Genomic DNA, 23563 nt, shown 5'->3' with positions numbered 1-23563 from the left:
CAGGCCACTATGGTGGCATCTTTAAAAAACAAACAAACAAACAAAAAAAACGGACACCAAAACTATTAAAATATTCCTACACATTTTCAAAAACACATGAGAAACACAATATTGAAGTACTTATCCTGCTGTCTCCTTTTCATTATAATAAAAGTAACACAATGGAAAACTTAAGTACTTTATGTTTTTAGTCCATGACATTCTTGTTACTTTTATATATGAAACTTCACCTTTCTCCAAATTTTCTGGAGTTGGCAATGTGGAAACTTCAAAGATAGTAGCTCTTTCAGTTTATCACCATAGATATAATTATGGGTCATAGACATAGTCCTATCTATGAAAAGAGATCCAGAGAATTACCACCGTGAAACAGCCAGCTAAAATGAAAATATAATTGGAATTCTGTGCTCTAAAAAGTGGATCATAATTTTACTTCACTCTATCTCCCTAACAAAATTCAGCAAAGTCAACTTTGGATGTTTCATTCAGTTATTTGACAGCAAAGATGAAAACTACAATCCAGAAATGAAGAAGGGGACACCAAATCTCAGAAATCTGTTCTACAGAAAAGTTACTGCCAAGTATATTCCTGTCAAAATATTACTTCATTACTTCTAAATAAGACAGAGGTCTTCATTCTACACTAATTCTAAGTGTTGCCTTAAATTTTAGGTACACTTCACTAGTTTAAAATGACAAATTATTCAGGAAATTTGTATAAACAAGTTAAAGGCCTCTATAATATCGGAAAGCAAATCATTTTACTTCCTCTTACATTACCTGATAATTATATACAGGCAACTGATATCTAGTGATGACCTGAACTGGTGCATTTGAATAAGTACGATATGCCTGAAAATAAATTATACAGAAAGAATGAAATAATAAGGTAAAACTTTTTTTTTAATTAGAAAGAAATATTCCCAGCAGAACAAAAATATGAAAAACATTGAAATACTAATTATTTTTCTATATACAACAATGCAGAATTGTAAATGACTGACTGATTTATGAAGAACGTATTATTCTCGGTCAAGTCCTACGGTTGGGCGTGGAGGGGGAACAGACAAATGACAAAAGAATTGGCTATTTCACCAGGCAAAGTTAACTTTACTTACATTGTGTACTTATGCCCACCCAGAAGTTATTTCTTACACTGGTGATAAGGCTGCATTAAGACAGAGTTCAATGTAAGTTAAATTAATACATTTCCTATTTCCCTGTAAAAATGCTTCCGGACTGATTTGTGTTTGACAATACTATAAGGTAATATGTAGTTCTACAGAATTTATGGCGTTTTCCGTACTTTACGTTGAAAAACTAAGTGCAGTATATAATCCAATACTGGAAAAGAGACAGTATAAAGTCTCATATGTTTCAATAAATACTAATTGTTTGAACACATATAGGTACGCAGCAGGCATGAATACACCCAGATTCGGTAATGGCTCACAGTAAATGTTAGAAGTAGGGCTTTTATTCTAGCCATTGATGAGGTATACCGTACATGTTTCAAGCACAGGGAAAACATCAACAAATGAGAAACACTGAATAACTATTTCACTACTATTCTGTTACTTTATTTTCCATCAAAGAAAATGTCTTTTCAACTAAGATATAAATAAAATGAACTAAGAAGGAAATAAACGTTATTTATCACCAATACCCGACAGAATATGTCAAATCTACTTTAAATAGCAAAGTAACAAGGATCAGAGACACTACCCGCTAGAAACTGATGGGATTTACAGATATCTAAAACTATCAGAAATCTACCCATTCCAGAATCAGAATATATCCAGAAGTCAGCAATTTATATGCAGAGGCATCTGGAAATCATTTCAAATAAAGAATAGCTGGATTAATTGCTAAACTTAGAGAAGAATAAAGTAGGCAGACACATGAGAAGAACTGCTTTCAAATATTTTAGTTACATGGGGGAAAGCAGCTCAGGTGTTATAGAGGTAATGCTCTTTTTAATCCTATTCTTCTTTAAGGGTAATTAACAGAAAAACATTTCTGTTTCTCTTTATCAAATTTTTTATGCTTGGTAAATCCAGACGCAGATTCTAATCAGATACATGCTCTTCTAAAGCCAAATTAATACTACCGTTCTTAGGTAAAGCCACATTAGGACTACCTTTCTTACATTAAATAATCTACCAACAAGTAACTGAACACTTGTCATTACGTGGATAAGCCATTGCTTAAGCATACAAAACCTGAGAGAGAAAAAGGCACTGTTGCTGCCATGGCAGGTTAAAAAGAAAGTAACAAAACGTAACACATTAATATAAAGGATGATTTAAAATATTTATAGGCACATATGACACACAAAAAGTCAAGAAAGAAGAGGAAGTATATGTTTCACTAATTCGCTTTACCAGAGGAACAACATGACTCCTTTGCGCCCCAACAGGCCAGTGCAGTGGAATCTTTTTTTTAAAAAAAAAAAAAAGTAACCAAAATTATGTAAATACTCCTACACATTTTCAAAAACCCGTGAGTTACATAATATTGAAGTATTTATCATGATGGCTCCTTTGTTATAACGAAAGAAACAGAATAGTAAAAAGAAGTACTTTAGGTTTCCAATCCCTGAAGTTCTTGTTGTTACTTCTACATGGAAAACCTCAATCTTCCCAATTTTCTGGAAATAGAATTGTAGCATCCTCAAAGATATTAATTCTTTGAATTTGTTACCACACATATGATTACGGGTCATAGATAAGAGTTGTATCGTTGAAAACAGACCCAGAGAACTACTACCATGAAGCAGCAAGCTAAAATAAAAATACAATTGGAATTCTGTGCTCTAAGAATTGGGTAAAGCTTTTATTTCACTTTATATCTCTGCAAGATTCATGAAAGTCAGCCTGGATGTTTCAGCTCTTTGACAGCAAAGATAACAAAATACATGCTGAAACAAAGACGGAAACACAAATCTCAGAAATTGTTCTACACAAAAGTTATTGCTGAGTACACTCCTGTCAAAATCTTATTTCATCACTTCTAAGTAACACAGAGGTCCTCATTACACGAATTCTAAGTGATTTCTTAAATTTTAGGTACATTTCACTACTTTAAAATGACAAATTATTCAAGCAAGTTGTATAAACAAGTTGGAAGGCCTCAATAGTAGCTGAAAGTAAAACATTTTACTCCCTCTTCAATTACCTGATAATTATATACAGGCAACTGATATCCAGGGATGACAGAATTTATAGATGTAAATTGACCTGGTGAATCTGGATAAGTAGAATAAGCCTGAAAATAAAGTTGACAGAAAGAATGAATTAATACGGTAAAACGTTTTTTTAAATAGAAAGAAATACAATTCCCAATATAACAAAAATATGAAAAACCTTGAAACAGTAATTGTTTTTCTACGTACAGCAATGCAGATTTCTAAATGACTGACTTTATGAAGAAATAAAAATTCTCTTGTCAAGTGCTACCCTTTGGGTGGGGAGAGGGAAGAGACAAATGACAAAAGAAGTGACTATTTCACCAGCCAAAGTTTACCTTATATATACCGGGTACTTATGCCCACCCAGAAGTTATTTCTTACACTGGTGATAAGGCTCCACTTAGACAGATTGCAATGTAAGTTAAATTAACACATTTGCTATTTCTTTGGCAAAATACTTCTAGATTGTTTGGTATTTGACAACATTATAGGGTAATACTGTAGTTCTTCGACAGATGTTACGGCTTTCTCTATACTTCATTTCCACAAATTAAGGGCAGTATATAGCCGTAACTGGAAAAGAGACAGTATAACGTCTTCTACGTTTCAATAAATTCTTACTGATTAAAAACATACAGGTAGCAGCATTCATGAATATACCCAGATTCAGTAATGGCTCACCGTAAATGCTAGAAACACGTAGGGCTTTTCTTCTAGTCATTGCTCAGAGAAGGAAAAAAGAAGAAGAGGTGTACCCTACACGTTTCAACTACATGGAAAATGTCAACATATGAGAGACACTGAAGAACTATTTCACTACTATTTTGTTACTTTATTTTCCATCAAAGAAAAGGTGTTTTAAACACACACTGAAATAAGAGGAACGAAGAACAAAATAAATGTTATTTATCACCAGTAAGTGACAAACGATGTCAAATCTCACTTTAAACATCAAAGCAACCAGCATCAGAGAAATGACATGCCAGAAACTCACGGGATTTACAGATAGAGTAAAAGAGATCAGAAATCTACCCATCCCAGAACCAGAATATATCCAGAAGTCAGCAATTTATATGACGAGGCATCTGGAAAGCACTGCAAGTAAAGAATAGCTAGGTTAACCGCTAACCTTAGAGAACAATAAACTAGGCAGACACATAAGGAGAGCTGCTTCCAAATACTTTAGCAACTAGTTACATAGGGTGAAAAAGGAAGAGACAGGAAGAGATTTGTTCATGTGTCTAAAGAGGTCATTTCTGAGAGAAAGCCTTGCAAAGTATATAGAAGATTTTTAGCTCAAATAACCAACACTAAGAGTAAGAAATTTCTAACAAAAGTAACAAATTTCCCATTACTCACACTGTTTAAACAGGGATTCCATTGCCACTTACTATGGAAAGTGTAGATACAATTCCACAGACGCAAGGATGACTACAATAAACAAGAGAACAGGACCATAAGCACTTCTTACCTGAACATACTGAGTTATAGGATTCAGCGTGATTAGGGGCTGCAGGCAAGTTTCAGTGTTTGCATTCCTCCAGGTGTTCTGAAACTGTGGTGGAGGAGGAGGATTTAATACCAAAGGACGTGGCTGCACAAGACGAGCGCCTTTTTGAAAAGCAAGAAGAAAAAAGCCTATTTTTAGTTATTTGAAAAGCTACCCGGGTCAAAAAAGAACAATTTCTTTTCCTACTCACAGAACTTTTGTTTCCTGATTGCAGTGCCCAGCTTCAGCTTTTTACCCTGCAGATGTATCTGTGACTGAAAAGAGAACAGTAACAAAACTAGAATCCATTTTCAAGTCTTAGCTTCCAAGACTTGGGTAAACACCTAAAGCTTTCTAAGGTTCCTATCATCATAGACGATCAGTGACAACTACGCACCAAATTAAATGTTGTCATCATGAAGCCACCTTATTTACCCTTGCCACTCTAATCAGTGTCAAGAGGCATCAAGTGAAAGTTGATCAAAAACTTTTCATCACCCTGTCTCCAACCTTTCCTGTCTGTAGTTCATGAACCTAGGTGTGCACTCAAAAATAAACATGATCTATCAAGTTATGGGAGGTTACTCTGAGTTTGGATTTTGCACAGGAAGTCTAACTTTCTCAAAATTTTACACAAGTCTGAGTATATCACTAACACTAAACGTCGTATCAGTAAGATAAATAAGAGACTTTTCCATTGAATTACTTACCTCTACTATCTTCTGGACATCCACGTCATCAACAAATGAAACAAATCCATAGCTATAAAGGCAGACAAATGAAGCATAAAATCACCATCATACAGTACATGGTTCAGAACTTCTACTATTCTATATACAGACGTGATCATGACCAAAGATGAATAATATACCATGATAAGTATTTGCTAACATGCACATGACAGATCCTCTACAAATACTACTTTTTCTTAAGTAGAACTATGTCAAAATGTGCTAGGATTAGGGTACTGTGAAAACTTCACTGATTAACAAAGAATTCACATCTGTGAACCTGAATTTAACTTACTATCTAAGACAAGGTGGTTAAAATTAAAGATGCTGTGCAGTGTATGAAGAAAACAACTATTTGAGAAAACTGATTAACTCACCTGTATGAAATAAAAATTGCAGACATTTCAAAGGAAACATTAGAAAAATGATTAAATAAAAGAACTGGTAATAACCTTTTATCCCCTACGTGAAAGAAATTAACACCGCAAACAGTTTCATTTATACAAGGGTCAGAATATCAGTTTTGAAGTCTTGTCTCATACCTATAGAACAGGGGACTAGAGTTCAGATATTTTTGATAAAATTACTCACCCTTTGGACACACCACTTCGATTTGTGATTATCTTCACTTCTTTCACTGAACCGTATCTACCAAAGCAGCTTCTGATCTCAGTTTCATCCGTCTATGGAACAGAATGGAACGTCAGAGTAAAAATTCAGCATTCAAAAATTTCAACTTTACTACAATTTTACTACCATGAGAGGGAAATTTCTTCCCCATTTATCCCCAAATGACCAGTAGCTCTTTGTCAAAGATATTTTTAGTACCTATGGTTCAAACCTGAAAGCAATTCTAAACCTCCATGAAGTACAAAAACACATTAAGTTTGTAACAGGGCCCAAATCCCACTGTTCATGATGTACTTTAAGGTAACAATGAGGTATGAATACAATACCCTATCATCAATTCCACCAACAAAAACAGTGTTTGGCATGATTTTGCCTTCTGGTAAGACCCAGCCTTGGCTAGCGGCAGCTGATGAAGACTGGGTGCTGGCCTCTCTGCAGATGGTTGAGTTGGGAGTCTCAGGATTTGCAGCAGACTGTAATTTGGAAAGTAGACATCATAATTACGTATGCAGGCAAAACCCATACACAATGTGAAATATCATTTTTGTATTTTAAGTATAATATATTTTATATAAGTTATTTTCATTGGAAATTAGTCACCAGTGCAGCTCAGTTCAGGCTCAGGATTTAAACTAATCAGAGGACATCAGCATGGAATTTTAACCAAAGGATATACTACTTTCTTAAACCTAGTGTCGCTCATCACCGTGTCTTGTATAATGCTGTGGAAGAATACTCATTCAGTATTTGTGAAAATACTCTGTGAAGTAGTTAAAAAAGACACCCAAAACTAGAAAGTTTAGATTTGTAAAAATTAAAGTTTTAAAATCATCCTGTTCTACATTCATAAGCAACTTTTCACTTTACTGAGTAGACTAAAGATAAACCTTAAAAAAAAAAAAGAAGCCGCACCAAAAACAAAATAAACCTCAATGTTTTAAACCAATTTCTTATAATCTTCTTCCCTAACGCTAGGGTGTTCAAAGCATCTTCTGAAATAACATTTTTCTTCCTGAGTAACACGAAATCAGTCCAAGTGATAATTCTAATTTTCACAGTGGCCTGATAGATATAAATGAGTGAATTCATTTTGTACGTATAAAGTGGTAAAAGTGGAAAAGTGGTATGCCAATGTAAGTTAGTGTCCTGTTATTTGAATTTATTTTCAGCAGATTTGTTTTCAAGTTTCTTTTTTGGCTCCACTATTTAGCTGACTTATTTTGAAAAAAAGTTTAATTAAGAACTAATCGAAACACCAGGAAACTATGACACATCATTAATTTAAAAATCACTGGTGAAGTGCTGTTGACTCTGAAAGCACAAAAAGCTGCCTAAGAGAAAGCTATTACACATACAGCTGTCTGAAAGAAAACAAAAGACGAAAGAAACTGTGTATCTTTTTGAACAACACAATAACCTTATAGTAGTAAGAAAGGAGTTCCTACTTTGTTAATTAGATGCTAGAAGTTACTGATTCTACACAGCTTTACTATACATGAAATCTAAATTGTGAAATCAACTGAAGCCGAGGTTACTGCACTTCTCTTTTCTTTCCTGCCTGTACTTGCTATTTTGGGTTTGTAACTAATGCCTAATGCTTTCCTTTAACAGCTTTATTTCATGACAGTGTTGTGGAAGAAAAATTTAAAACACTATTTTTAAGTTTTTCCTTTCTAAAAATGTCTTCCATTATTGTTTTTTCCAAATGACATTAAGCTGCATTATCTTGAACTATTAGGAACCTGATTAGATTTCCCTTCCCTATACACAATTCACCAATTCCTTCTCAGTTCATTCAGAAATCCCAAACAGAATAAAACAAAAGAAATTCTGAAATTCTTGTAGTTCTTCTCTTTTTCAATTCCCCCTTGATTTGTGGATGAACTTTGGCTATGTTTTTCTTTGATAAACAAGCTACATTACAGTATTGTCTCTGCACCATAGTGTTTGGATGTATTTTAATTTAGAAATCTAACATCTGGCAGAAACCTGTATCAGATTATGAGAGGTTATGGAAATGCACTGATTCTCAACTGGGCAAGATTTTTGAGCCCCAGGGGCATTTAGCGACGTTTAGAGATTGGCTGTCACAGCTAAGATGTATTCCTGCAATCTGATGGGCTGAAGCCCAGCCATGCTACTGCACATCCTACAATGCAAAGACAGCCTCCTACAATAAAGAATTATTTGGTGCCAAATTTGCAAAGGGTCTGGTTAAGAAACCTTGTGACAGTGACACAAGAATTGAAGAGGAAAATTCTTGTTTGGGAAGAACCTGATTTCCATTGCTCACGAAAGTGAATCTTTTCATGACCTCAGTTTCAGTTTCCTTGCTTCAAAACAAATGGCTGGAAAAGATCTCTGGTGCCTCTTCTGATTCTCATACTCATTTGGATACCCGAAACAACCGTAGTTTGGTAAAGAAGAAAAAAAAGGCATTTGGTTTTATAAGAAGTTTGACTTTAGCTTGGATCTTATAAACTGGCTGCCTGCTTAACTGGAATCGTACATATAAAATTCACCGAATCTCTTTAATAGAGTCATCATATTTTAAATTAAGGAAGTAATGATCATGTCCTAGTCCTCGGCCAGCAGGTGGCGATCAAAGCAAACAAAGTAAGCAATGTACTTCATTTTTTGCAATGTACTTCATTTTTGCCATGGCTCGATTAGCAGGGATTGTTCAATTCCCACTGTGTGTGTATTTATACATAATTATATAATGTATATATAAAAATCCACAATCAACAGACAACCTTTGGTTACTTCTAAACTATGGCCAAAAATATAAATCAATGCTTAGGATAAGAAAAGTTTAAGTTTAAAGAAAGTGCCAACGTAACCGTCAATGGCATCCTGAAAACAAACTGCATTAAAGAAGTAATTTTCTTAATCATATCTTCAAGCGAGTTGTTGAATTTTGAAATGAGAAATGTTGGAATAGTAAACAGGAGTGAGCTTCAAGACCATCATATACACAACTCTCATTGCCACATAGAGCAAATACATTCCTTGTTACATGTGGACAACCAAGTGACGACGACAGCTAAAAGCTGCAAAAAAATTATCGTTATTTAAACTCCTGGGAGGTCAGCTCCTTTGCCAGTATTATCTAATTCAATTACTGTGTCAACATGTAAGCAAACTGGTATTTATATAAACTGACCAGGAAAAAGCCTATCATCTGTAGTCAGCAAAGTTACATTGGCAGCAAAAGAGGAGGAGCAAATAAAGAGAGTGATAAAATTTAGAAAATACGACGTGAAAATCAGAATGAAAACTTTAGTAAATCAAAGCGCAGATTCTCGGGGAGTGGTGCGTGGGGAGGATGAAATTCAAGCAATAAACAATCCTGGCAAAACAAAGCAAGAAAACACAAGAAAGCAAAAGTATATATGAGACCTGAAAAATGGGTTGTGGCCACAGATAATAAAAGAATGCTATGCCGAAACTCTGTTTTCAAAGAGGAAGAAAGTATTTCTCAAAGCATTTTACAAAGCTAAAAGCATATAAGCAACAAAGCCTCACCCAGATGATCCATCCCTGCCCTCAACACAAATGGGAAATTCCAGCAGTATATAAAGAGTCTAAGTTTATATTGGGAATGCAAGAATACTCAATTTGCAGGACACATTACTTTAATTCATCACTGAAAATCATTTGACAAAATACAGCACTCATTTTTAAATTTTTTTAAAACCCAAGTAAAATAGAGATAAAGGAATCTTCTTTTCGATCAATCTCATTCTACCCTATCATCAAGCTTACAAGTGAACTAGCTGAGTCAACTGAACTGAAAACAGGAATAAGGTAAGGGCACCAGGGCACCTCCTTATTACTCCTATATATTTTTTCCACTATGTATGACAAAAGTGAATACCAATACAAAGTCTTCTATGAATCAGTAAGAAAAATGAAATTAAAAACCTAATTTAAAAAGCTAAAGATCAATGATCAACTTCAATGATGATTTTAAAAAGTGGGCATCAACACAATGTAATATTTTCCAGCTATTAGGCTGACAATTTAAAAAATACTAGTAACTTTCACTGGAATGGGTGTGGAAAAGAGAGCGCTCTACACACCGTCAATGAGAAAATACCAATACGTGATTTACCAAGAGTACTGTGGAAAAGGTGCATCATGATTTGATAAGCGGGGATACTCACCAGTATACTAAAAAGGAGAAGTAGTTATAAAATCGTTATAAAAGGGGCAAAGTGCTTTCACCTAGCTATTTCACTGATAGCAATTCATCTCAAGAAATTAATAGCAGAAGCGTGCCAAGATATTTACACAAAGATATTCATGGCATCGCTTTTTTTAAGACTGAGTCTCTCTTTGCTGCCTAGGCTGGAGTGCAGTGGCACAATCTCAGCTCACAGCAACCTGCGTCCCAGGATCAAGTGATTCTGCTGCCTCAGCCTCCCGAGTAGTTGGGATTACAAGTGTGCACCACCACGCCTGGCTAATCTTTTTGTGTTTTTAGTAGAGACAGGAAACAAAAATCATTCAAATATTCCTTCACATTTTCAAAAATACATGAGATAACACAATATTGAAGTACATACGCTGGCTCCTTTAATTTGTTATTATAATAAAAGAAACGGAACAGAAAAAAGAATTACTTTAGGTTTCTAATCTCTGACGTTCTTGTTGTTAACTCTATTATGTAAAACCTCAACTTTTTCCCAATTTTCTGGGGTTGGTATTGTGGAAATCTCAAGGATATTAGTTCTTGGAATTTATTACCACAGATATGATTATGGGTCATATACACAGTCATATCTATGAAAAGAGACGCAGAGGACTATTATTGTGAAGCAGCCAGCTAAAATACAAATATAATTCAAATTCTGTGCTCTAAAAGGTGGGTAGTAATTTTATTTCACTCTGTCTTTCTAAAAAATTGATAAAAGTCAGTCTGAATGTTTCAGCTATTTGACGGCAAAGATGAAAAAAAACCACGCTACAATATAGAAGGGGACACCAAGTCTCAAAAAACTGTTCTACAGTGAAGTTTTTGCGAAGTACATTCCTGTCAAAATATTATGCAATTACTTCTAAATAATACGGAGGCCTTCATTCTAGACTAATTCTAAGTGTTGTCTTAAATTTTAGGTACATTTCACTACTTTAAAATGGCAAACTATTCAAGCAATTTGTATAACAAAGGGCTCAATAATATCTGAAAGTAAATGATTTTACTCCCTCTTAAATTACCTGACAATTATATACAAGCAAATGACATCCAGTGATGACGTGAACTGCTGAATTTGGATAAGTAGGATATGCCTATAAATAAAGTTTACAGCAAGAATGTATGAATACGGTAAAACATTTTGTTAATTAGAAATACTATTCCCAATATAAAAAACTATGAAAAAGTTTTAAAACATTACTTTTCTATATACAGCACCGCAGATTCTAAATGAGTGACTGATTTTATGAGAAAGAAATATTCTGTCAAGTGAGGCCCTTTGGCTGGGGAGGAGGAACAGACTAATGAAAAAAGAAGTGACTATTTCACCAGACAAGTTGACCTTATTTATACTGTGTACTTATGCCCACCCAGAAGTTATTTTTTACGCTGGTGATAAGGCTCTATTAAGACAGACTTCAATGTAAGTTAAATTAATGCATTTGCTTTCTTTCTTTCTTAAAATACTTCCAAAGGGTTTTGTATTTGACAAGACCACAGGGTAATATGAAGTTCTCCTATAAATGTTACGGCTTTTTCTGTACTTCATTTCAAAAAACTAAGGGCGGTATATAATCCGCAACTGGAAAAGAGACAGTATAATGTCTTCTACGATTCAATAAATACTTAGTGATTGAAAACATATACATAGCATCACACATGAATACACCCAGATTACGTAATGGCTCACAGTAAATGTGAGAAACAGGGCTTTTTTTCTAGCCATCGTTCACAGGACGAAAAAGAAGCAGAGGTATACCCTACCCGTTTCAAGTACATGGAAAATGTCAACAAACGAGAGACACTGAAGAACTATTTCACCACTATTTTCTTACTTTATTTTCCATCAAAGAAAATGTCTTTTAAACTAAGACATGAATAAAACAAACTAAAAAGAAAATAAACGTTAGTTATCACCAGTAAGTGACAGAGTATGTCAAATCCTACTTTAAATATCAAGGTAACCAGGATCAGAGAAATTACATGCCAGACACTCACGGGATTTATAAATATAGTAAAACACATCAGAAATCTCCCCATTCCAGAACCAGAATATACCCAGAAGTCAGCAATCTATATGAGGAGGCATCTGGAAAACACTGCAAGTAAAGAATAGCTGGATGAATTGCTAACCTTAGAGAAGAATAAACTAGGCAGACACATGAAGACAGCTGCTTTCAAATACTTTTGGAACTAGTTATTTGGCGGGAAAGCAGTTCGGGTGTTTTAGAGGTAGTATTCTTTTTTCTTCCTATTCTTATTTAAGAGTAATTAATAGCAAAACATTTCTGTTTCTCTTGAACACATTTTTTTTTTTTTTTTTTACGGAGCGTAAGGCCAGAGGCAGATTCCAGGCAGATACACGCTCATTCTAAGGCCACATTAATATTACCTTTCATGGACTGTATAGTCAATCAAAAAGTAACTGAATTCTTATCATTATGTGGACCAGCCATTGCTTAAGCATGCAAAAACCTGGGAGAGAAAAAGGCACTGTTGCTCCCATAGGAGTTTAAAATTGGGTTAAAAAGAAAGTAACAAAATGTGCCACATTAATACAAAGAACGATTTAAAAAAACTACAGGCACGTATGAAATAGAAAAAAATCAAGAAAGAACAGGGAGTGTACGTTTGGCGCATTCACTTTACCTGAGGTACAGCATAACTCCTTTGCTCCCCAACAGGCCGCTGTGGTGGCATCTTGGGGGGGGGAAAAAAAAAAAAAAGGAAACCAAAATTATTCAAATATTACTACACATTTTCAAAAACACGTGAGACAGACAACATCGAAGTACTTCTCATGCTGGCTCCTTGGTTAATAGAACAAAAGAAACAGAATAGAAAAAATAAGTACTTTAGGTTTCTAATCCCTCAACTTCTTGTTCTTCCTTCTACATAGAAAATCTCACCTTTTTCCCAATTTTCTGCAAATCGCATTGTGAAACTCTCAAAGATACTAATTCTTTGAATTTGGTACCACACATATGATTATCGGTCACAGATATAGTTGTATCATTGAAAAGAGACCCAGAGAACTACTATCATGAAGCAGCAAGCTAAAATAAGAACACAATTGGAATTCTGTGCTCTAAGAATTGGGTAAAGCTTTTACTTCACTCTGTATCTCTAAATTCATGAAAGACAGTCTGCATGTTTCAGCTCTTTGACGGCAAACATAACAAAATACATGCTAAAACAAAGATGGGAACACCAAATCTCAGAAATTGTTCTACAGAAAAGTTATTGCCAAGTACCCTCCTGTCAAAATATTATTTCATCACTTCTAAATACTACAGAGGCCTTCATTACGCTAATTCTAAGCGTTTTCTAAAATTTCAGGTACACTTCACTAGTTTAAAATGACAACCCATTCAGGCAATTTGTATAAACAAGTAGAAGGCCTCAATGGTAGCTGAAAGTAAATCATTTTACTCCCTGTTCAATTAACTGATTATTATATAAAGGCAACTGATATCGAGTGATGACCTGACCTGGTGAATTTGGGTAAGTAGAATAAGCCTGAAAATAAAGTTTACAGAAAGAATGGATTAATACGGTAAAACACTGTTATTTTAATTAGAAGGAAGTATCATTCCCAACGTGACAAAAATAGGAAGAACATTGAAATAGTAATTGTTTCTCTACCTACAGCAATGCAGATTTCTAAATGAATGACAGACGTTAGGAAGAAACAAATATTCTCTGTCAAGTGCTACCCTTTGGGTGGGGAAGGGGAAGAGACAAATGACAAAAGAAGTGCCTATTGCACCAGCCAAAGTTTACCTTATTTACACTGTCTACCTATGCCCACCCAGAAGTAATTTCTGACACTGGTGATAAGGCTCTATTAAGACAGATTTCAACGTAAGTTAAATTAATATATTTGCTATTTCTTTGGCAAAATACTTCCAGACTGTTTTGTATTTGACAATATTATAGGGTAATACTGTAGTTCTTCGACAGATGTTACGGCTTTCTCGGTACTTCATTTCCACAAATTAAGGGCAGTATATAAGCCACAAATGGAAAAGAGACAGTATAATGTCTTCGACGTTTCAATGAATACTTACTAATTAAAAACATACAGGTAGCAGCATTCATGAATACACCCATATTCAGTAATGGCTCACCGTAAATGCCAGAAACAAGCAGGGCTTTTATTCTAGCCATTGCTCAGAGAAGGAAAAAGAAGAGGAGGTGTACCCTACACGTTTCAAGGACATGGAAAATGTCAACAAATGAGAGACACTGAAGAACTATTTCACTACTATTTTGTTACTTTATATTCCATCAAACAAAAGGTCTTTTAAACACACACAGAAATGAAAGGAACGAACAACGAAATAAACGTTATTTATCACCAGTAAGTGACAGAGGATGTCAAATCCTACTTTAAATATCAAAGCAACCAGCATCAGAGAAATGACATGCCAGAAACTCACGGGATTTATAGACAGAGTAAAAGAGATCAGAAATCTACCCATCTCAGAACCAGAATATATCCAGAAGTCAGCAATTTATATGAGGAGGCATCTGGAAAGCATTGCAAGTAAAGAAGAGCTACAGAAATCTACCCATCCAAGAACCAGAATATATCCAGAAGTCAGCAATTTATACGAGGAGGCATCTGGAAATCATTGCAAGCAAAGAATAGCTAGGTTAACTGCTAACCTTAGAGAACAATAAGCTAGGCAGACACATAAGGAGAGCGGCTTCCAAATACTTTAGGAACTAGTTATATGGGGTGAAAAAGGAAGAGATAGGAAGAGATTTGTTCATATGTCTACAGAGATCATTTCTGAGAGAAAGTCTCACAAAGTATATAGAAGATTTTTAGCTCAAATAACCAACACTAAGAGTAAGAAATTTCTAACAAAAGTAACAAATTTCCCATTACTCACACTGTTCAAACAGGGATTCCATTGCCACTTACTATGGTAAGTGTAGATACAATTCCACAGACGCAAGGATGACTACAATAAACAAGAGAACAGGAACATAAGCAGTTCTTACCTGAACGTACTGAGTTACAGGATTCAGCGTGATTAGGGGCTGCAGGCAAGTTTCAGTGTTTGGATTCCTCCAGACGTTCTGAAACTGTGGTGGAGGAGGACGACTAACTACCAAAGGACGCGGCTGCACATGATGAGCACCTTTTTGAAAAGCAAGAAGAAAAAAGCCTACTTTTAGTTATTTAAAAAGCTACCCGGGTCAAAAAAGAACAATTTCTTTTCCTACTCACAGAACTTTTGTTTCCTGATTGCAGGGCCCAGCTTCAGCTTTTTACCCTGGAGATGTATCTGTGACTGAAAAGAGAACAGTAACAAAACTAGAATCCATTTTCAAGTCTTAGCTTCCAAGACTTGGGTAAACACCTAAAGTCTTCTAAAGTGCCTATCATCATAGACGATCAGTGACAACTACGCACCAAATTAAAATTTGTCATCATGAAGCTACCTTACTTACCCTTGCCACTCTAATCAGTGTCAACAGGCATCAAGTGAAAGTTGATCAAAAACTTTTTATCACCCTGTCTCCAACCTTTCCTGTCTGTAGTTCGTGAACCTAGGTGTCCACTCAGAAATAAACAGGATCTATCAAGTTATGGGAGGTGACTCTGAGTTTGGATTTTGAACAGGAAGTCTAACTTCCTCCAAATTTTACACAAGTCTGAGTATATCTCTAACACTAAACGTCGTAGCAGTAAGATAAGAAAGAGATTTTTCTATTACTTACCTCTACTATCTTCTGGACATCCACATCATCAACAAATGAAACAAATCCATAGCTATAAAGGCAGACAAATGAAGCATAAAATCACCATCATACAGTACATGGTTCAGAACTTCTACTATTCTATATACAGACGTGATCATGACCAAAGATGAATAATATACCATGATAAGTATGTGCTAACATGCACATGACAGATCCTCTACAAATACTACTTTTTCTTAAGCAGAACTATGTCAAAATGTGCTAGGATTAGGGCAGTGTGAAAACTTCATTGATTAACAAAGAATTCACATCTGTGAACCTGAATTTAACTTACTATCTAAGACAAGGTGGTTAAAATTTAAGATGCGGTGCAGTCTATGAAGAAAACAATTATTTGAGAAAACTGATTAACTCATCTGTATGAAATAAAAATTGCAGACATTTCAAAACAAACATTAGAAAAATGATTAAATAAAAGAACTGGTAATAACCTTTTATCCCCTACGTGAAAGAAATTAACACCGCAAACAATTTCATTTATACAAGGGTCAGAATATCAGTTTTGAAGTCTTGTCTCATACCTATAGAACAGGGGACTAGAGTTCAGATATTTTTGATAAAATTACTCACCCTTTGGACACACCACTTCGATTCGTGATCATCTTCACTTCTTTCACTGAACCGTATCTACCAAAGCAGCTTCTGATCTCAGTTTCATCCGGCTATGGAACAGAATTGAACGTCAGAGTAAAAATTCAGCATTCAAAAATTTCAACTTTAGTACAATTTTACTACCATGAGGGGGAAAATTTCTTCCCCATTTATCCCCAAAATGACCAGTAGCTCTTTGTCAAAGATATTTTTAGTACCTATGGGTCAAACCTAAAAGCAATTCTAAACCTCCATGAAGTACAAAAACACATTAAGTTTGTAAGAGGGCCCAAATCCCATTGTTCATAATGTATTTTAAGGTAAAAATGAGGTATGAATACAATACCCTATCATCAATTCCACCAACAAAAACACTGTTTGGCATGATTTTGCCTTCTGGTAAGACCCAGCCTTGGCTAGCGGCAGCTGATGAAGACTGGGTGCTGGCCTCTCTGCAGATGGTTGAGTTGGGAGTCTCAGGATTTGCAGCAGACTGTAATTTGGAAAGTAGACATCATAATTACGTATGCAGGCAAAACCCATACACAATGTGAAATATCATTTTGTATTTTACGTATATTTTATATAAATTACTTTCATTGTAAATTAGTCACCAGTGCAGCTCAGTTCAGGCTCAGGATTTAAACTAATCAGAGGACATCAGCATGGAATTTTAACCAAAGGATATAGTACTTTCTTAAACCTACTGCCGCTCATCACCGAGTCTTGTATAATGCTGTGGAAGAATACTCATTTAGTATTTGTGAAAATACTCTGTGAAGTAGTTAAAAAAGACACCCAAAACTAGAAAGTTTAGACTGGTAAAAATTAAAGTTATTAAAATTATCCTGAGTTGAAAATTTAGGGGAGGAGCCAAGATGGCCGAATAGGAACAGCTCCGGTCTACAGCTCCCAGCGTGAGCGATGCAGAAGACGGGTGATTTCTGCATTTCCACCTGAGGTACTGGGTTCATCTCACTAGGGAGTGCCAGACAGTGGGCGCAGGTCAGTGGGTGCGCGCGCTGTGCGCGAGCTGAAGAAGGGCGAGGCACTGCCTCACTCGGGAAGCGCAACGGGTCATGGAGTTCCCTTTCGTAGTCAAAGAAAGGGGTGACAGACGGCACCTGGAAAATTGGGTCACTCCCACCCGAATACTGCGCTTTTCCGGCAGGCTTAAAAAACGGCGCACCAGGAGATTATATCCCGCACCTGGCTCAGAGGGTCCTACGCCCACGGAGTCTCGCTGATTGCTAGCACAGCAGTCTGAGATCAAACTGCAAGGCGGCAGCGAGGCTGGGGGAGGGGCGCCCACCATTGCCCAGGCTTGCTTAGGTAAACACAGCAGCTGGGAAGCTCGAACTGGGTGGAGCCCACCACAGCTCAAGGAGGCCTGCCTGCCTCTGTAGGCTCCACCTCTGGAGGCAGGGCACAGACAAACAAAAAGACAGCAGTAACTTCTGCAGACCTAAATGTCCCTGTCTGACAGCTTTGAAGAGAGCAGTGGTTCTCCCAGCATGCAGCTGGAGATCTGAGAACGGGCAGACTGCCTCCTCAAGTGGGTCCCTGACCCCTGACCCCCGGTCAGCCTAACTGGGAGGCACCCCCCAGCAGGGGCAGACTGACACCTCACACGGCCAGGTACTCCAACAGACCTGCAGCTGAGGGTCCTGTCTGTTAGAAGGAAAACTAACAAACAGAAAGGACATCCACACCAAAAACCCATCTGTACATCACCATCATCAAAGACCAAAAGTAGACAAAACCATAAAGATGGGGAAAAAATTGAGCAGAAAAACTGGAAACTCTAAAAAGCAGAGGGCCTCTCCTCCTCCTCCAAAGGAACGCAGTTGCTCACCAGCAACGCAACAAAGCTGGACGGAGAATGACTTTGACGAGCTGAGAGAAGGCGGCTTCAGACGATCAAATTACTCTGAGCTACGGGAGGATATTCAAACCAAAGGCAAAGAAGTTGAAGCCTTTGAAAAAAATTTAGAAGAATGTATAACTAGAATAACCAATACAGAGAAGTGCTTAAAGGAGCTGATGGAGCTGAAAACCAAGGCTCGAGAACTACGTGAAGAATGCAGAAGCCTCAGGAGCCGATGCGATCAAATGGAAGAAAGGGTATCAGCGATGGAAGATGAAATGAATGAAATGAAGCGAGAAGGGAAGTTTAGAGAAAAAAGAATAAACAGAAACGAGCAAAGCCTCCAAGAAATATGGGACTATGTGAAAAGACCAAATCTACGTCTGATTGGTGTACCTGAAAGTGACGGGGAGAATGGAACCAAGTTGGAAAACACTCTGCAGGATATTATCCAGGAGAACTTCCCCAGTCTAGCAAGGCAGGCCAACATTCAGATTCAGGAAATACAGAGAACGCCACAAAGATACTCCTCGAGAAGAGCAACTAACTCCAAGACACATAATTGTCAGATTCACCAAAGTTGAAATGAAGGAAAAAATGTTAAGGGCAGCCAGAGAGAAAGGTCGGGTTACTCTCAAAGGGAGGCCCATGAGACTAACAGCGGATCTCTCGGCAGAAACTCTACAAGCCAGAAGAGAGTGGGGGCCAATATTCAACATTCTTAAAGAAAAGAATTTTCAGCCCCGAATTTCATATCCAGCCAAACTAAGCTTCCTAAGTGAAGGAGAAATAAAATACTTTACAGACAAGCAACTGCGGAGAGATTTTGTCACCACCAGGCCTGCCCTAAAAGAGCTCCTGAAGGAAGTGCGAAACGTGGAAAGGAACAACCGGTACCAGCCGCTGCAAAATCATGCCAAAATGTAAAGACCATCGAGACTAAGAAGAGACTGCATCAACTAACGAGCAAAATAACCAGCTAACATCATAATGACAGGATCAAATTCACACATAACAATATTAACTTTAAATGTAAATGGACGAAATGCTCCAATTAAAAGACACAAGACTGGCAAATTGGATAAAGGGTCAAGACCCATCAGTGTGCTGTATTCAGGAAACCCATCTCACGTGCAGAGACACACATAGGCTCAAAATAAAAGGATGGAGGAAGATCTACCAAGCAAATGGAAAACAAAAAAAGGCAGGGGTTGCAATCCTAGTCTCTGATAAAACAGACTTTAAACCGACAAAGATCAAAAGAGACAACGAAGGCTATTACCTAATGGTAAAGGGATCAATTCAACAAGAAGAGCTAACTATCCTAAATATATATGCACCCAATACAGGAGCACCCAGATTCATAAAGCAAGTCCTGAGTGACCTACAAAGAGACTTAGACTCCCACACATTAATAATGGGAGACTTTAACACCCCACTGGCAACATTAGACAGATCAACGAGACAGAAAGTCAACAAGGATACCCAGGAATTGAACTCAGCTCTGCACCAAGCGGACCTAATAGACATCTACAGAACTCTCCACCCCAAATCAACAGAATATACCTTTTTTTCAGCACCACACCACACCTATTCCAAAATTGACCACATACTTGGAAGTAAAGCTCTCCTCAGTAAATGTAAAAGAACAGAAATTATAACAAACTATCTCTCAGATCACAGTGCAATCAAGCTAGAACTCAGGATTAAGAATCTCACTCAAAACCGCTCAACTACATGGAAACTGAACAACCTGCTCCTGAATGACTACTGGGTACATAACAAAATGAAGGCAGAAATAAAGATGTTCTTTGAAACCAACGAGAACCAAGACACAACATACCAGAATCTCTGGGATGCATTCAAAGCAGTGTGTAGAGGCAAATTTATAGCACTAAATGCCCCCAAAAGAAAGCAGGAAAGATCCAAAATTGACACCCTAACATCACAATTAAAAGAACTAGAAAAGCAAGAGCAAACACATTCAAAAGCTAGCAGAAGGCAAGAAATAACTAAAATCAGAGCAGAACTGAAGGAAATAGAGACACAAAAAAACCCTTCAAAAAATTAATGAATCCAGGAGCTGGTTTTTTGAAAGGATCAACAAAATTGACAGAGAAGAATCAGATAGATGCAATAAAAAAATGATAAAGGGGATATCACCACCGATCCCACAGAAATACAAAAGGAATTTGTATTTAAATTCCTAGAAATTTCAAAAGAAATTTGAAAGGATCAACAAAATCGACAGAGAAGAATCAAATAGATGCAATAAAAAATGATAAAGGGGGTATCACCACCGATCCCACAGAAATACAAACTACCATCAGAGAATACTACAAACAGCTCTACACAAATAAACTAGAAAATCTAGAAGAAATGGATAAATTCCTCGACACATACACTGTCCCAAGACTAAACCAGGAAGAAGTTGAATCTCTGAATAGACCAATAACAGGATCTGAAATTGTGCCAATAATCAATACCTTACCAACCAAAAAGAGTCCAGGACCAGATGGATTCACAGCCAAATTCTACCGGAGGTACAAGGAGGAACTGGTACCATTCCTTCTGAAACTATTCCAACCAATAGAAAAAGAGGGAATCCTCCCTAACTCATTTCATGAGGCCAGCATCATCCTGATACCAAAGCCGGGCAGAGACACAACCAAAAAAGAGAATTTTAGAACAATATCCTTGATGAACATTGATGCAAAAATCCTCAATAAAATACTGGCAAACTGAATCCAGCAGCACATCAAAAAGCTTATCCACCATGATCAAGTGGGCTTCACCCCTGGGATGCAAGGCTGGTTCAATATACGCAAATCAATAAATGTAATCCAGCATATAAACAGAACCAAAGACAAAAACCACATGATTATCTCAATAGATGCAGAAAAGGCCTTTGACAAAATTCAACAACCCTTCATGCTAAAAACTCTCAATAAATTAGGTATTGATGGGACGTATCTCAAAATAATAAGAGCTATTTATGACAAACCCACAGCCAATATCATACTGAATGGGCAAAAACTGGAAGCATTCCCTTTGAAAACTGGCACAAGACAGGGATGCCCTCTCTCACCACTCCTATTCAACATAGTGTTGGAAGTTCTGGCCAGGGCAATTAGGCAGGAGAAGGAAATAAAGGATATTCAATTAGGAAAAGAGGAAGTCAAATTGTCCCTGTTTGGAGACGACATGATTGTATATCTAGAAAACCCCACTGTCTCAGCCCAAAATCTCCTTAAGCTGATAAGCAACTTCAGCAAAGTCTCAGGATACAAAATCAATGTACAAAAATCACAAGCATTCTTATACACCAACAGACAAACAAACAGAGAACCAAATCATGAGGGAACTCCCATTCACAATTGCTTCAAAGAGAATAAAATACCTAGGAATCCAACTTACAAGGGACGTGAAGGACCTCTTCAAGGAGAACTACAAACCACTGCTCAAGGAAATAAAAGAGGATACAAACAAATGGAAGAACATTCCATGCTCATGGGTAGGAAGAATCAATATCATGAAAATGGCCATACTGCCCAAGGTAATTTACAGATTCAACGTCATCCCCATCAAGCTACCAATGACTTTCCTCACAGAACTGGAAAAAACTACTTTAAAGTTCATATGGAACCAGAAAAGAGCCCGCATCACCAAGTCAAAAGAACAAAGCTGGAGGCATCACACTACCTGACTTCAAACTATACTACAAGGCTACAGTAACCAAAACAGCATGGTACTGGTACCAAAACAGAGATATAGATCAATGGAATAGAACAGAGCCCTCAGAAATAACGCCGCATATCTACAACTATCTGATCTTTGACAAACCTGAGAAAAACAAGCAATGGGGAAAGGATTCCCTATTTAATAAATGGTGCTGGGAAAACTGGCTAGCCATATGTAGAAAGCTGAAACTGGATCCCTTCCTTACACCTTACACAAAAATCAATTCAAGATGGATTAAAGACTTAAACATTAGACCTAAAACCATCAAAACCCTAGAAGAAAACCTAGGCATTACCATTCAGGACATAGGCATGGGCAAGGACTTCATGTCTAAAACACCAAAAGCAATGGCAACAAAAGCCAAAATTGACAAACGGGATCTAATTAAACTAAAGAGCTTCTGCACAGCAAGAGAAACTACCATCAGAGTGAACAGACAACCTACAAAATGGGAGAAAATTTTCGCAACCTACTCATCTGACAAAGGGCTAATATCCAGAATCTACAATGAACCCAAACAAATTTACAAGAAAAAAACAAACAACCCCATCAAAAAGCGGGCGAAGGACATGAACAGACACTTCTCAAAAGAAGACATTTATGCAGCCAAAAAACACATGAAACAATGCTCACCATCACTGGCCATCAGAGAAATGCAAATCAAAACCACAATGAGATACCATCTCACACCAGTTAGAATGGCAATCATTAAGAAGTCAGGAAACAACAGGAGCTGGAGAGGATGTGGAGAAATAGGAAAACTTTTCCACTGTTGGTGGGACTGTAAACTAGTTCAACCCTTGTGGAAGTCAGTGTGGCGATTCCTCAGGGATCTAGAACTAGAAATTCCATTTGACCCAGCCATCCCATTACTGGGTATACACCCAAAGGACTATAAATCATGCTGCTATAAAGACACAAGCACGTGTCTGCTTATAGTGGCATTATTCACAATAGTAAAGACTTGGAACCAACCCAAATGTCCAACAAGGATAGACTGGATTAAGAAAATGTGGCACATATACACCATGGAATACTATGCAGCCATAAAAAATGATGAGTTCATGTCCTTTGTAGGGACATGGATGAAATTGGAAATCATCATTCTCAGTAAACTATCGCCAAGAACAAAAAACCAAAATCCGCATATTCTCACTCATAGGTGGGAATTGAACAATGAGAACACATGGAAACAGGAAGGGGAACATCAGACTCTGGGGACTGTTGTGGGGTGGGGGGAGTGGGGAGGCATAGCATTGGGAGATATACCTAATGCTAGATGACGAGTTAGTGGGTGCAGCGCACCAGCATGGCACAAGTATACATATGTAACTAACCTGCACAT

The 23563-nt window shown here is 37.0% G+C and overlaps 1 protein-coding gene across 1 annotated transcript in view; it reads right to left on the bottom strand.

Moving 5' to 3' along the window:
• LOC129025963 (deleted in azoospermia protein 4-like) overlaps positions 1 to 23563 on the bottom strand; it is a 53073-nt gene that overhangs the window by 11763 nt on the left and 17747 nt on the right. Inside the window, exons 9-21 of the mRNA XM_054473500.2 lie at positions 16957 to 17103; positions 16590 to 16681; positions 15978 to 16029; positions 15484 to 15547; positions 15255 to 15394; positions 13674 to 13760; positions 12891 to 12941; positions 11279 to 11335; positions 6367 to 6513; positions 6002 to 6093; positions 5390 to 5441; positions 4891 to 4954; positions 4662 to 4801 (exon numbers count right to left, since the gene is read on the bottom strand). Of these exons, the coding sequence (XP_054329475.1) occupies positions 4662 to 4801; positions 4891 to 4954; positions 5390 to 5441; positions 6002 to 6093; positions 6367 to 6513; positions 11279 to 11335; positions 12891 to 12941; positions 13674 to 13760; positions 15255 to 15394; positions 15484 to 15547; positions 15978 to 16029; positions 16590 to 16681; positions 16957 to 17103 (1185 nt within the window). The remainder of the gene's footprint in view (positions 1 to 4661; positions 4802 to 4890; positions 4955 to 5389; positions 5442 to 6001; positions 6094 to 6366; positions 6514 to 11278; positions 11336 to 12890; positions 12942 to 13673; positions 13761 to 15254; positions 15395 to 15483; positions 15548 to 15977; positions 16030 to 16589; positions 16682 to 16956; positions 17104 to 23563) is intronic.

The sequence above is a fragment of the Pongo pygmaeus genome, chromosome Y (assembly GCF_028885625.2).
Source record: "Pongo pygmaeus isolate AG05252 chromosome Y, NHGRI_mPonPyg2-v2.0_pri, whole genome shotgun sequence".
Taxonomy (NCBI): Eukaryota; Metazoa; Chordata; class Mammalia; order Primates; family Hominidae; genus Pongo; species Pongo pygmaeus.
The sequence above is the reverse complement of the archived record's forward strand: the minus strand, read 5'-3'. Positions and strand labels throughout refer to the sequence as shown.